The sequence below is a fragment of the Alosa sapidissima genome, chromosome 7, assembly GCF_018492685.1.
Source record: "Alosa sapidissima isolate fAloSap1 chromosome 7, fAloSap1.pri, whole genome shotgun sequence".
NCBI classification, from domain to species: domain Eukaryota; kingdom Metazoa; phylum Chordata; class Actinopteri; order Clupeiformes; family Clupeidae; genus Alosa; species Alosa sapidissima.
The window spans coordinates 36,903,026-36,915,592 of NC_055963.1; the positions used below are offsets into that span (position 1 = coordinate 36,903,026).

The following is a 12,567-nucleotide window of genomic DNA, read 5'->3' on the forward strand; positions in this document are numbered from 1 at the left end:
TCAACTTCTGGGTATGTAGCATTGTGGCATAAAGCTTAGGTTGCTAACTCTGGCAGAAATCTCCAGTGTTCTTGTTCCATGTAGTTTCGTGTTGCAGCCACAGGGCTGTCAGGGCCCTCGAAGTCTACCAATGAAGTGTGAAGATACATTGACCCTTGTAAATGGTGTAAAACAGTGATTTATTTGCATGGCTAGCCCGATGCCGAAGCACCACCATTGAAAAAGCTGTTGGTAGCATCGGCTAACTAGCGCCAGATTTTGGAGTGCAGGGGACAAGCCGAGATGGGCTATGAGACATACGTTCACACTCGGTATCATGTTTCAACACACTTTAGGTCAATATCACACCGGAATTCTCCTTTAACACATCAACCTACCGAAATCAAAGCCCCTCTTGCTACTCTGAAATCACCGGTGTGGAAGTATTTTGTCATTCATTCACGTCAATTCACACTAACGTTAACTTAGCCTACTCAACGTAGCAAGTGAAAAGATGATCAAGTTACAGCCCAAAAATGTTAAGGCTTAAAATGCATTATTTACAGTACATATTCCATGAACACTAACCTTGGGTCTCTTCAGAGTGTGCTGAAACAATCAAATTATCATTCATGTGTTTCATTTCACTATGTTCTCGTCTCTGTTTAGCCTAATGTTTGTTCTGTTTACATTACAACCTTGTGGTTGTAACGTTTCAAAATAAAAAGCGGTTTCAAAATAAAAGCCCCACAAACCAGAAAAGGCTAAAATAAAGTAAATAACATAAGCAATGCATTAATAGTAATATTTTTAAAAAAGATCGAAAATCGAATCGAATCGTGACTTTAAAATCGAAAATTAAATCGAATCGAGGATTTGGAGAATCGTGACACCCCTAATCAACGTGAACTTTTACTTGGATGACGCACACTGACCACGGATGTGTTGAAAGAACTGGAGTAAAGTTAGCCTGAAATTAGACATTCACTAAAAATTCTAAATCTAGTTAGACCTCTTTTGAATTTCAGATGAATGTCTAATTTCAGGTTATCTTTACCACAATGTTGGAGGCAGGGCCGGCGGAAGGCATGGGCATTCTGGGCAATTGCCCAGGGCGCCAAACTATCAGGGGCGCCACAGCGTAGCAAGCTAGGCTACAACATTGAAAACACATTGATTGTCAAATAATGACATGACGTGTAAGCAGCAAGTAATTCATTTTTTAGTGATATCGGTTAAATAACAGCCATGAATAAGACGTTCAAAGTCTAGTGCTGCAGAATACAGAAAAGTGCACAGGTTGAAAAACTTTTCTCCCACATATGGGTGCTGATCTTCAGCCTGAATCGTCAGGTTGCTAGCAGTGGAACGTAGCAGAGGGATGACAATGTAATAAGGTAAAATCTGAATCTCACCATGTCACCGAATCAGGGGAGCAATGAGCTTGTTTCCCCGCAATAAGATGGTACTATCGCGGGATGATACGAGACAGCGACACTCGAAGTGCGTTCCTAATGTCCCGTTTAAATGCACACCTAACAGACGGCATCATATTAAATAGGTAGTCCGATTTCTGTATAATCTGTAATAATAATATGTTTGTTACGTGAAAGCCTAATTGCTTAATTGTAGGCTACCATTTTTTCCGTGTGGCCTGGTCGCAATTGTCCCGCAACACTTTTTTATTTTTCCATGCGGTCCAGTAGCGCTGGAAAGTAGCAACGTTGAGCTCCCCCACACATTATAACCAGCCCCGATCTGCATGCTGCAGCCAGGGGCTTTTGCGAAGGTAGCAGACAGTCAAAAGTGGCACACTATGAACATGGGGGCGACATATTCCTATTTCGCCCAGGGCACAGGATTGCCTTCTGCCGGCCCTAGTTGGAGGAGACGTTGAACAGGGTAAGTTCACTTTACTGGGAAGCGTTTATCTTCTAACCATTCAACTGATGTTGAAAAACAAGTTGTAGCCTAATTTATCTCGTCTCTTAGTACAATTTATTTGAAAACAATCTTGTTGGATGGCTACCAGGCTCAACATTCACTTTTCATTGCAAACAGAAATGTCAAGCAAGCAACATGTCAACTCCAAAGCAATGATGGCTGCTGATAACTTAATATGCATAATATTGTTAATATTGTGTTATCAATGTGGCACAACCAAGGCTAGAGTTTGTGGATTAGCCTTAAACAGCGCAACCGGAAGGTTTTCAGGCCCTTTCAAGTTTCACATTTTGTTATCTTTCAGACTCATCTTAAATTGGATTCTATTCTATTTCTAATCAATTTACACACAAAAGTCCAATACACCACAAAAAACAGGTGTTTTGTAAATTCATCTAAAAAAAAAAAATACTTAAATATCCCATTTACATATATATAAGTATTGAGACCCTTTGTTATGACTCTTGCAATTGAGTTCTGGTGCATCCTACTTCTATCAATGGTACTTGAAATGCTTTTAGAACTTGATTGAAGTCCACCTGTGCCTAAATGAATTCCTTGGACATTATTAGGAGAGGCACACATCTGTCTATGTAAGGTCTCACAGTTGATGGTGTATGCCAGAGTGAAAACCAAGCCACAAGTTCAAGAGAATTATCTGTAGAACTGTACAAGAACATTTATGTAGCATTGAAAGCGCCCAAGAGCATGGTAGCCTCTATCATTCTCAAATGGAAAAGTTTGGAACAACCAACAGCCTTCCTAGATCTGGTCGATCAGCCAAACTGAGTAAACCGGGACAGATGGCCAGGTAACCAAGGACCCAATGGCAACTATGAATGAGATCCAGAGTTCCTTTGTGGACATGGGAGAAACAAATTACAGAACAAATTTAAACATAGCCTAAAGCAGGGGCGTCACTAGGAGTGCAAAATATCCGGGGCTTAGCCAGGATTTTTTTTTTTACGGGGATCCGGAGGTTTCTCCCCCGTGAAATTGTGAAAATTGGGCTGTTAAAGATGCAATTTCGTAGTTTGAGAAGGAAAGGAAGGCCAATTGTTGGGGTCCTTAATCATCATATTTTTATAACAAATAAAGCTAATTTTCCCTCACTAGGCCTACTGAGTATATGGTATTTATGGGGCATTAAGAGAAAAAAAATCGTCATTTAACAGAGACCTCACACCCAAACAATTTTTTATGCCCGTGACGTGATAAATGAATGCATCATTTTCAGGTGCCACTTTAATTGCTAACTGTAAATGGATTAATCCAACACAACTCCTTGTTCAATTTTCAGTTTTCATGGAAATCATTGGTATGTTTGCCTAGGACTACCTGTGGCTATCCCGGCTCTTCCACTCGGTTTACACCCTATGGTAGCTAGCAGTGTTAAGAAAGGCTGTTGACTACTGTACTAGTAGACTTCATGGAACAAGTTCATGGAAAACGAATGCTTGTGAAGAATGTGATTCGATCCTACAGAGCCGGTATACGTACGTATACGATACGTAAGTAAGTTTATATAGTTCCGATACGTAAGTAAGTTTATTTCTTCAGTTATCCAAAGGAAGTGTTTTAAAGCTAGCGACGTACAGAGGCTGGCTACTGCTAGCTAGTAACAGAGCATAAATTCAAAGCCAGAGCTGGCTGCTTTTTTCACAAACCTGAGCTGATGGAAGTATTATCAGGGGTTGGGGGAGATGTCTCACTCTCAACCTCTTCTTGCGCTGGCTGCCCCCCCCCCCCCTTCTTGTATCCATATTAACTAACTATACGCTGCAATAGTAGGCTATTAAACTGTAGACGGGCTCTGGTAATATCAGTTTGACAGAGGGGGGAAAGAATAGAACACTGATGTTGAATTTGCAACAAATTATTCCAACTCCGTAAAGAACGCCAGGTCAGCGTTCAGTTGCAGTTGCAGTTGTGGCTGCTGGCCGTGGTGTTCGATTAGAACCTCATAAAAACGTATAGGTTTTCATTATTATCTTTTAAGGCATAGAGATCCGGGGCTATAGCCTCGAATGCCTAGGTCTAACGACGCCACTGGCCTAAACATAAACACAAACAAACAAGACTTCCTGCAAAATCCCTGACTGCACCTTTAAGAGAAGGAAGTTGTTTACTTGTTTACTTAACACACTTTGTTTACAGCACAGACAGCAAGTCTGTTACCTCAGTGTGAAAGAGAATAGCCATTTTATTAACTTTTTATGTAAATCTATGGGAACTTGGTTGAAATTATGGTGTTTCTGGAGAAGAAATTTCAAAATGCTTGAATCATCTTCACAATGGAGTTTAGTTCTGTTTATTTTTCAACAGTATTTTGTTACAGAGTAAAGAGAAATGTTATAGCTTCGGCTATTTATTTTGCCATAATTTGTTATGAGACCATAAGTTCATATGGTTCTTCAGTGTTTAAATCAGTCCAGGTTTTCAAATATTGTATTCCGCTAGTGTTCCAAATGATCAAAATGTTATTTAATAAAATGTCTAGTTTTTTGCATTCTGTGACTTTCAGTCAATAAAAGGGTATTTTTCTAGTCATATATTTCATCATTGACAATTTCTTAAAAATAGTGTTAAAATATCTCGTCTCGTGAACCCGATATTGTAAAAACACAGAATAATCTATCTATTAATGATAGAAACGTCTGTGTTTGTGTGTTATTTGCATATCTGTCGAACCGTTCGTCGGACTGACTTCAAACTTGGCAGGTGTCTTGCTGCAAGCACGAGTGAGTGTAGTGCCAAGTTTGACGTTTGGATAAGAAATGCAAAAGATATTGTTAAGTATCGGTAAAAGAAGCACACATTGGCTTTTGCCGCCCTACTGTAGCCACTTCCCCTCTCACACAACACTGCACCAGAGAGGGTAGAAGTGGAGCTTTAGCAAAACTGACCACAACAATAAAGACTGCCTCTCTGTATGCGATTTGCTTGCATAAAATGATTCTGCGGATTTTGCAACAACATGCCAACACTGGTATAGAGTGAATATCAAAACAACATAAAGATGTTGTGTAGGCTAATAAACTTGAATAGCCCAGGCTACTTTGAAATGTCTTTGGACTTTGATTAAACAAACAACAATTCCGACTGCTTGCAAGCTTGGTCCCGAATTTAAAGACGTCTTCAGAATGCCACACATGAAAAGCATGACCAGCTATAGACAACGAGTGGCAGATAGAGCATTATGTCACTTAAGAGACTGTTTTTGCAAAGTCACACTGTTGCAAATTTCATATGACAATGCATCATTCCACAAAATGGTTTGTCTTTTCCATCATCGAGTTCAATTGGGCTAAACATAGCCCTAACTCAACAGCTGTTAGGCCTGTTGTTTGTACAAAATGTCACATGCAGTCATGCTTAGGCCTATATTCTGCTTCCTGCACATTTATTATAATAATATGCGGGGGCGCTGTGGCGCAGCAGGCTACAGCGTCCGTACCTTATACAGGTCAGAGTGCCCACGGGAACCCAGGTTCGAATCCGACCTGGGGTCATTTCCCAGTCCCACCCCATCTCTATTTCCCACTTGCTTCCGGTCACTCTCTACTCTCCTGTCCAAATAAAGGCAAAAAAGCCCAAAAAATATACTTAAAAAAATTAATAAATAAAATAATATAATAATATTCAATATTCATTATTGAATACTTAGCTGGAATGATGTTTTCCCCTATCATTCTATTTTTAAAGCAGGCCTACCTGTGGGCATGTAATTGGTTTTCTACAGGTTTTCTATAGAAATTGTTTGCATGTTTAAACGGGCACTGCACTAGTAGTATGTAAATTAGTCTTTTAATTTTACTTTATTTGTTTGTGTTATCATATAAATGAGTCGCTATAATTTCACAGATTGAACTAAATTGTTGACTTAGCCTAAGGTTTAAAAATCTTGTTCCATGCCCCTTTTTTCAATTTGAGCACCTGCCCCTCCAAAGGTCTCTGCATGGCCCTGATCCTCCTCACTGTGCGTGGGGGCAAGATAAACATGGGTCTTTGTCCAAGCAAGTTTGTCACATTTCCAGTTAATTGGAACCTTTTACTTATCATTTTAACTGTAATAATATGCACATTTCAGAGTACCTGGTTTGTATAGCCATAACCTGGCTTAAAAAGATCAACACGCTTTCCTTTTATTTGAATTTAGCTTATTCTCTTGTCTCACCCTGATTAACTTAAATAAATTGAATATATATGGGAAAAACAGCTTCTGGTACATTTTGTTTTTTTAAGATTTTCTAGGGGTGAAAATAGTTCTAGCACATGTATTTCTTTTTTTTTATTCTCAATCCCTTCAAGGCTGGATTTTTCCTCATTGTAAGATTATGATAAATCACTAAAAGATTTTTGTTTATACCTGTTTTCAGTCAACTTTACCAGGAGTAAAAATAAGGGTGGAGGGCACTGTGTGATACTAACTGTGGACCGAATGCATTGTTCAGAGAATTTGATTTGATGTGACTTGACTTTGACTTGACAAATAAAGTATATGTATGTCTGTGATTGATGTTGGGTCTTCAAAACATTTGTAATATTATGCAATGCAAAAATAAAATTCCAATCTAAACATTTCTGTACCATTCCACCCCTAGTTGTTAATAATAATAATAATAATAATAATAATAATAATAATAATAATAATATATTTATATAGCGCCTTTCTCAAACTCAAGGTCACTTTACAAGAGTCAAAACAAGATGGGAGGGAGAAAAAAATGCAATAATATGATAAGGAAAGAGCAAGCAAGAGAAGGTAAGTGCTGTGTGTTTTACCTGGTTCATTGACTCTATTTTGTCCCATTCGTTCTTCAGAGGATTGTAGACATCAACCTCAGCCGAGTCATCTCTAAAATACAGAAAAATACCTTGTTCTTCAACACTCGTCAGGACATGAGTGTGCACAACAACTGACAATTTGCATGCTTTCTCTGTAATTCTTACCTCACAAAATAAATGAGACCATTGAGTGTAACAGTCTTAGGAGCAAAGGACCAAGGCGGTAGTTGGGCACTGTTGACAAGTGACCAATGGTTAGTGTCTGCATCATAGCACTGGATGGCCATAGCGTCCTGCCCAGTGAGTGAGCCAATAGCATAGAGGCGTCCTCGGCAGGTGGTGGTAGAACAGTTGTCCATAGGATGTAGCATTGGTGCAAGGGATTCCCAACAGTCCAAAGCATGGTCATAGCGCTCAGTACTGTCAGATGCCACCACATACAACTGACCCTTGAGTACACAGGAACTGTGGTACTCCCTTGGCTTCAGCATGGGCGACACTTCAGTCCACTCATTCACACTTGAGTTGTAGCGCCATACTCCATCATACAGACGTGAACCATCTGAGCCACCTGTTAAAATATAGACAATATCAAGATAATTTCTACATGCCCACATACAGGCTTACTTTACTAGCCATCATCATTGTAATGTAGTGTAAGCATACACATATTTGAATGTTTCTTTCATGCTTCATTTGGAATTATTTTGGTTTTATAAACCTTTCTTCAGTTAGAACTGGTGGAGGACAGACACCAGGACAGGACACCAATAAGTTCAATCTTTTCAAAGAGTTTTTAGAACTATTACTTATTTTGTAGATTTTATAGACCAGGGACAATTGCAAGTTGCAAGGCTGGTTCTCTTGTTAGCGATTTGCTACGGCTATGCTCTTTGGAAGCTAAGTGAACGATTCCCCTTTTACAAGTTTGTTGACCATCAAATTGGCTTTGTAGTAGAGGTCTGCACTCCCGCAGGATGCAGATGCGGGAGGGAGGGGGACTAAAAATGTATTGTGGGAGTGGGTGGGAATGGGACAGAATGTTGCGGGAGTAGGCGGGACTGAAAAATCTATCCCACGCAGACTTCTACTTTGTAGAGGTTATATTAAGGTAAAAATCAGGGCTGTCAAAATAACTGATTAATTTCGATTAATTAATTTGACAAAAAAAAACTGATTAAAAAAATTAGTGCAGATTAATCGATTCTGTATGACCTTTGACCCCGAGCCGTTCTAGTCAGTAAAAATTAGACTGTAAAATGAAGGAGAGAAGAAAACGTGCTGCCTGGATCATTGATTGGAACATTTACTTTTAAAAAAACGGCCTGATGGTGTTGATAAAAAAAAAAAAAGTGTTGAAAATAAAGTCCTCTGCGATGTCTGCAGCAAGGAATTTGAATATCACCGGAGTTCATCAACTCTATAGTCGCACATCAATGCAAAGAAATAAGTGTTGACATTGAGGGGAGTGTTAATTTATTTTCATTGTGTCCCCTAGGTTATATCTGTCGCCTGAAATGCCTTGCATGTGAAAAAAAAAACTTCTTCCCGAAGCACTTTTGAATTTATTCCCTCAGCATAGGTCATATCATAGATTATTATGGAAATTATTTGAACAGTGAAAATAATAATAAAATAGTTTTTGAACTTTAATGTCACTAATGCTGATTATTCAATGATTCATTTGAATTTAAATATTTAAAATACTTTCACAGTAAAAATTATATATGCAATTAATTTAGATTAATTAATCACAGAGTATGTAATTAATTAGATTAATTTTTTTAATCGATTGACAGCCCTAGTAAAAATATTGCAGTGTACCTTTCATAAGTATTACTATATGTGTTCACTTCTGCCGTCTTGGCTAGTAGCTGCTAGTAAAAAACAGACTGGAAACAGTTAGCTTAACATGCTAGTGGACCATAGACAGAGAATGGGATTCCTGCTGGCATAAAGAAATGATGCAGTACTTATTTGAAGTAATTTGCACACATCTGTATTTTGTTGGAACAAAGCATGTAATGATTAACTTATACAAGAGCATGCAGTCACATATTCCCATACAAACTCCATAGACAAACTACTCCCATGTCCCACCTGGGAAACTTGGCTGCCCCCCAAACGTCATAGTCGTTACTCGTCCACGGTCAATGGCACAGACATGTATGCTGAGGAGCTAAAGGAGACATCTTGCTACTTATCTATGGTGTCCACTAAGCCAACTGCTACAGAACGATTTCTAGACTGTGCCCTGACATTGACTAAACACTCTACTGAAGTGTTTTTCAATGCCCTAGTGACATCACGCCCTTGACTGCAACCCGATCCTGTATCCCAAACAAACTCATCCATTGAGTCCAGTTTATGCCCATAACAAACTCAAAGTCCACCCATCATATCATGCGCCTGCTGATCCAATAGTGGCTCAACATCGCAATAGATCAACTTTGAAATCCTGCTAATGGCATTTAAAGGTTTTCACAACCTTTACCCTGCCAAATCACAAACCTCCTCCAGAACCACACTCCCACCTGTTCCCTACAGTCATCTAGGATCACAATAGGATCAGTGGTCATTCCAAACACCAGGCTCAACACAATAGGTACAAGGGCCTTCTCCTACGCTGCACCCAAGCTATGGACCCCCACCACAGACTTGACTCCATTACACAAGTTGAAAATGATCATAGTACCCTCCTTTTTCATTCAGACTTGAAACCACAATTGTTTATCATTTGTTTATTGATGTTTTTGGGGGCCAAGCAGCGAAGCTGCGAAGGCACCCATTGTGTTTCTATTTGGGGGCCAAGCAGCGAAGCTGCGAAGGCACCCATTGAGTTACTAGCTTTTCCTATTATTATTACACTTCCGCCATTGGAGTCTATGGCAGCCCATAGAACGCCTGGCTAAAAAGTGCAGATTTTTTGGCAGAAAGCTTCGGGACATTCCACTGACCACTCACACTCATTTACGGACCTCTAAACCCAGCCATCTAGAGCCACCAACAGGTCAAAATCTGGCCGAAAATTTAACCGCTGGGTCTAAAGTTACGAATTTTGGCACACTGATTCAGCACTGTCCATTGATCACTCTCACCAATTTCCAGAACTCTATGCCCAACACTCTAGCGCCACCAATGGGTCGAACCTGGATTGCATCCACGCATGTGACCATTGAACGGTGCGTCCGATTTTCACATATCAGGCACCGTTGGAATCCCTGGACCGACCTAAGTTCAATGACCCCTATTACGTCACTTCCCGCCATATTGGACCTCCGCCATATTGGATTTAGTCCAAACTCTACGAAAAGTTTCAGAAATTTCATCCGATTTTCACGGAACTTGACGGAGACGATCTTCTGCCCGAGCCGCAAAAACGATACTTGCCAGATTTTTCAATTTCAAATTTGTTTGCCCGTGACAGCCAATCAAATACGGCGACGAAGCCGCCAAACAGGAAGTGGACTAACATCTCCGTGACGCTTTGAGTTAACATAACAAAACTTGATACCATTAGTCAGGACAATGTCCCAATCACTCACAGCAATTTTTATGCATATACATTGAACGCTCTAGCGCCACCACCAGTTCAATACTGGACATGCGTTCATGCACGTGATCCTTGACTCTTTTGTCTGATTTTCACAATTGAGGTAGCGTCTGAATCCTTGGACCATCCCGAGTTCATCTACCCCTATCCCGTCACTTTCCGCCATATTGGATCTCCGCCATATTGGATTTAATACAATCTCTATGAAAAGTTTCAGCGCTTACACATTTCACATTTGGCGGAGATGATCTTCTGACCGAGCCGCACAAACAATACTTGTCAATTTTTTAATTTCAAGTTTATTTGCCCGTGACAGCCAATCACACATGGCTATGATGCCGCCTAACAGGAAGTGGGCTAACATCTCGGCTACGCTTTAATGTGTGAAGTCCAAACTTGGTATAAGGACCTGTTACCATATTGTGATGACGCACTAGGAAATTGGCATCATTTGGCCTCTATAGGGGGTGCTGCAATACAGGAAGTGAACTCGTATCTCAGCAACGCTTTGATGTATGAAGTCCAAACTTGGTATAGAGACTTGGTACCTGATTGTGGGGACGCACTAGGAAATTGGCATTATTTGGCCTACACAGGGGGCGCCGCAATACAGGAAGTGAGCTTGTATCTCAGCAACACTTTGACGTATGAAGTCCAAACTTGGTACAAGGACTTGGTATCTGATTGTGATGACTCAATAGGAAATTGGCATCATTTGGCCTCTATAGGGGGCGCTGCAATACAGGAAGTGAGCTTGTATCTCAGCAACACTTTGATGTATGAAGTCCCAACTTAATACAGAGTCAAAGTAGCTGATTGTGAGGACATGCAAGGAAAGTGATCTCATTTGACCTCTAGGGGTGCTGTAATAGACAAATTGAGCTCACATCTCAGCAACTCTTTGGTGTATGAAGTCCAGGGACATGGTAGCTGATTGTGAGAACGCACAAGGACATTGGTGTAATTTTCACCTCTAGGGGCACTATAACAAAGTAAATGAGCTTATTTCTCAGCCATTCTTTATCTAATTGCAATCAAGCTTGCTGTGAGTGCTTGCCATGGCAACGTCATTCCTACTATAGTGCACTGCTTGGCCCCCGCATTGCTGCTTGCAGCTATATTTGGGGGCCAAGCAGCGAAGGCACCCATTGTGTTTCTATTTGGGGGCCAAGCAGCGAAGCTGCGTGGCAACCCATAGTGATTCTAGCTTTTCCTATTATTATTATTATTTAACATCTTTCCTCTGCCATTGAAGTCTATGGCAGCCCATAGAACCGTCTGGTGAAAAGTTGTGAAATTTGGCACACTTATTCAACTCATAGTACTGATCACTTTCACCAATGTACAGACACCAGACCCCAAAACTCTAGCGCCACCAACAGGTCAAAACTCATCAATTTTTTAACAACATTAATGCAAGTAGCTCCACAATACTTGGTCCTATGAAGCTGAAACTTGAAGAGTTGATTAAGGCAAAAGGTACGGCCCCACCCACCAATTTCCAAGACTACCATGCTTGCTGTAGCGACACCAACAGGCCAAGGTGCAAACTTTCCAAAAGTTTCACGGGTCTCAAATTTTGTCCATTTCTCACGAAACTTGACACACATGATCTTCAGACCAAGCCTCACAAAAGTTAGAAGACCGATTTTTCAATTTCAAAAGTGTCGGCAGGTGAGAGCCAATCAAATATGGCGGTGAAGCCGCCACACAGGAAGTCAGCTCATATCTCTTCAGTGCCTTGACTTATAAATTCCAAACTTGGCTCATGCCATCAGGGCATGGCCCTGACCACGCACACCAACGTACATGCCACTAAGTCTTACCCTCTAGCGCCACCAACAGTTCAAATTTTTGAAAGCAAGAAAACCTTCAGAGACCAGACACTTTAACTGATCTTGTCAAGAATTGGCACATATGATCTTTAGACAAAGCCCAACAAAAGTTACTGGTCAGATTTCTGACCACTAGGGCGGTGCTAGAGAAACAGGAAGTTATCTCGCATGTCAGCAACCCTTTCACAAATCTTAACCAAATTTGGTACGAGGCGTCAGGGCATGGCGATGACCACGCACACCAATTTCCACACCTTTAGGTCTAAGTCTCTAGCGCCACCAACAGGTCAAAATTCATCATTTTCATCAGAGTAACAGGAAATGAGCTCATATCTCAGCAACCCTTTCATGTATCGAAACCAGTCTTAGTACATGGACTTGAGACCACATCCTGAGGACGCACAATAAATTAAGTGACTGATGACCACAAGGGGCGCTATAATTGGCAACACTTTCTTGTATCGACAC

The 12,567-nt window shown here is 40.6% G+C and overlaps 1 protein-coding gene across 7 annotated transcripts in view; it reads right to left on the reverse strand.

Annotated features, from left to right (window-relative positions):
• klhl21 (kelch-like family member 21) overlaps positions 1 to 12,567 on the reverse strand; it is a 30,094-nt gene that overhangs the window by 2,803 nt on the left and 14,724 nt on the right. For all 7 annotated transcript variants that reach the window (XM_042097797.1, XM_042097800.1, XM_042097799.1 and 4 more), the window contains 2 exons: positions 6,877 to 7,282; positions 6,709 to 6,781 (listed from right to left, as the gene is read on the reverse strand). In XM_042097797.1, the coding sequence (XP_041953731.1) occupies positions 6,709 to 6,781; positions 6,877 to 7,282 (479 nt within the window). The remainder of the gene's footprint in view (positions 1 to 6,708; positions 6,782 to 6,876; positions 7,283 to 12,567) is intronic.